Source organism: Alosa pseudoharengus, unplaced genomic scaffold (genome assembly GCF_046254945.1).
Source record: "Alosa pseudoharengus isolate Yale_2024_CS ecotype anadromous, Long Island Sound unplaced genomic scaffold, YU_APseudo_1.1 YU_APseudo_1.1_scf_21, whole genome shotgun sequence".
NCBI lineage: Eukaryota > Metazoa > Chordata > Actinopteri > Clupeiformes > Clupeidae > Alosa > Alosa pseudoharengus.
Window position 1 is genome coordinate 13242873 of NW_027468674.1, and position 2500 is coordinate 13245372.

Consider the following 2500-nt stretch of genomic DNA (forward strand, 5'->3'; position numbering starts at 1 on the left):
AGAGAGAGAGAGAGAGAGAGAGAGTGAGAGAGTGAGAGAGAGAGAGAGAGAGAGAGAGAGAGAGAGAGAGAGAGAGAGAGAGAGAGAGAGAGAGAGAGAGAGAGACAGCCTTAATGGTATCTGTAACGACATCTCGTTCTGCGGCCAAGTCCACAGGAAGTTCGGTGTGTTTAGCGGAGGGGGATAAAACGCTGAGTGTGGGCCGTAACGTCCCCACCATAAAGGTTTAGCCCTGCTCTGGGGCACCGCCAGTCTGTGTGTGTGTGTGTGTGTGTGTGTGTGTGTGTGTGTGTGTGTGTGTGTATGTGGGTGGTATGCTCAAGGTACTGTGAAAAGGCCAAGACTGTCAAGCCTATGAACCAGTTTTCCTTTCTCACCATGTAAACTATACTCTTTGTTTTTTTTACCCTCCTTCTCTCTCTCCCCCACCTTTGCCATTCTCTGTCCTTCTATTCTCTCTCTCTCTCTCTCTCTCTCTCTCTCGCTCTCTTGCTCTCTCTAGCAAAGACAGACATAACACATGTGGATCCTATAAGCTGTCTTTATTGAATGCTGTTGTGTATTACATTTTTTTAAGGGTTCATTGATGTAAAATACTGTTTCAATAACCAAGTGTTAAATTTCTCTTTCTCTTTTTCTCTCTCTTTCTTCCCTCTGTTCACTCTCTCTCTCCCTTTCTCTCACACTCCTTCTCCCCCACCTTTCTCTCTCCTCTCTTTCTCTACCTCCTCCTGATTTCTCTCTCTCCACAGCCCCAGGGTACCCTCGCTTTTCAGGGAGCCTAGCCCCCACCTTCCTTCCCATGAGCCCCCTGGATCACCATGGCAACAGCAGCGTTCTCTACGGGCAGCCCCGTTTCTATGACACGCAGAAAGGTGAGCAGGGTTCACTGGTTCCCGGTGTCACTGCTGGCTTTTCCATCTGAATGAGTCTAGAGAGGGAGATGGAGAGAGAGAGAGAGAGAGAGAGAGAGAGAGAGAGAGAGAGAGAGAGTGGGTGAAAGAGGGAGGAGGGGGTGAGAGAGGAACCCATTGTCAGCAAGAAGGTTAAATGTGTTCTTTGATGCATGATTCTGAAATGATGCTAAATTCTGTCTTTTTTTTGTTGTCAGATAGGACAAAACTGGTTATCAAGATCTGTCTGTTTATTTTTTCTCTTGATATTTTTTGATCTTATTCTTTTTTCTTTCTTTCCTCTTTTCTCTCTCTTTCTTCCCTCCTTCCCTCCCTCCCTCCTTATCTCCAGATTTTTATCTCCGCGGCCTCTCGTCGCAGCCCTCTCTGCTCTCCACCAATCACGGCCTGCCAGGCCTCTCTCGGACCACGCCCGGCCACCCGCTGGGCTCGTGCAGTCGAGAGCAGGACCCTGGAGGAGGAGGAGGAGGAGGACCTCCCCAGCACAAGGGCTCTAAAGAGGGGCAGTCGGGCGAGCGAGGAGTGGGGTCCTCCGGGAAGGACAAGGAGAGGTCCGCCAGCAGCAAGCAGGAAGCCAAGGAGCGCCAACAGCAACAGCAGCAGCAGCAGCAACAGCAACAGCAACAGCAACAGCAACAACAGCAGCATGGGCATCTTCATGGGCACCACGGGCACCTGTTGCAGCACGCGCACCCCCACCCCCACCACCCGCACCACCCGCACCACCCGCACCATCAGCACCATCAGCACCCCTCCACACACAACCCCTCGCCGCTGGGGGACGAGGACCCACGGCACCCCCTGGAGCGGCACAAGGGCCTCCATCCGCACTCGTCCGAGTACAAGGACGACGCCAACGTCACCGCGGCCAACAACGCCGCCGGTGCCCAGGGCAAACACCTGAGCGCTTGCCTGCACCTGAACGGCAAGATGCAGAACGGCGGCGACGCGGGCGGTGTCGCCAAGGGGGGGGCACCGGGGCACGGCTGCGGAGGGAGTGGGGGTGGCGAGGGGGGGGGCATCGTCGGGGGATCTGCAGGGAGCGGTCAGCAGCAGCACCATCGGGGCAGCAGGTGCTGTAAAGAGGGCGTGAGCGGGGACATGAGGATCAGCGAGCCGCCGCCGTTGTCGCCGTCGCCCTCCGACTGCCTGAGGAGAGGCTCGGTGCTGGGCCACGCGCACACACACACGCACGTGCACCCGCACTCGCACACACACACGCACTCGCACACTCCGCACGCGCACTCACACTCCGCCGTGGCCTACGCCATGCACCCACCAGCGCCCCCTCCCCCGCCGCTGGGCATGGCTACGGCTATGGGGGGCGCGTGGCTGCCGCACCACCCCGCGCACGGCCACCCGCACGCTCACCCGCACCACCCCGAGCTCTACTGCCCGCCTCCCCCCGCGCCCCTCTCCTTACCCACCTCCTCCTCCGCCCAGGACAAGGGCCACCCCTCGCCCTCGTCCAGGGACCCCAAGGTGTCCGGCCCCACCTACGTGCCCTCGGTCAGCCCCCTCGGGGACAAGAGCAGCGGGCCCTTCCAGCTGGGGAACCCCCACTGTCGTGGTGGTGGTGGTGGTGG

General features: G+C 58.2%; 1 protein-coding gene across 2 annotated transcripts in view; it reads left to right on the top strand.

Annotated features, from left to right (window-relative positions):
* Positions 1-756: 756 nt before the first annotated feature.
* bahcc1b (BAH domain and coiled-coil containing 1b) overlaps positions 757-2500 on the top strand; it is a 63756-nt gene continuing 62012 nt past the window's right edge. For both annotated transcript variants that reach the window (XM_076297946.1, XM_076297947.1), the window contains exons 1-2: positions 757-875; positions 1246-2500. The exon at positions 1246-2500 is cut by the window's right edge and continues 1403 nt beyond it. In XM_076297946.1, the coding sequence (XP_076154061.1) occupies positions 803-875; positions 1246-2500 (1328 nt within the window). In that variant the 5' untranslated portion in view covers positions 757-802. The remainder of the gene's footprint in view (positions 876-1245) is intronic.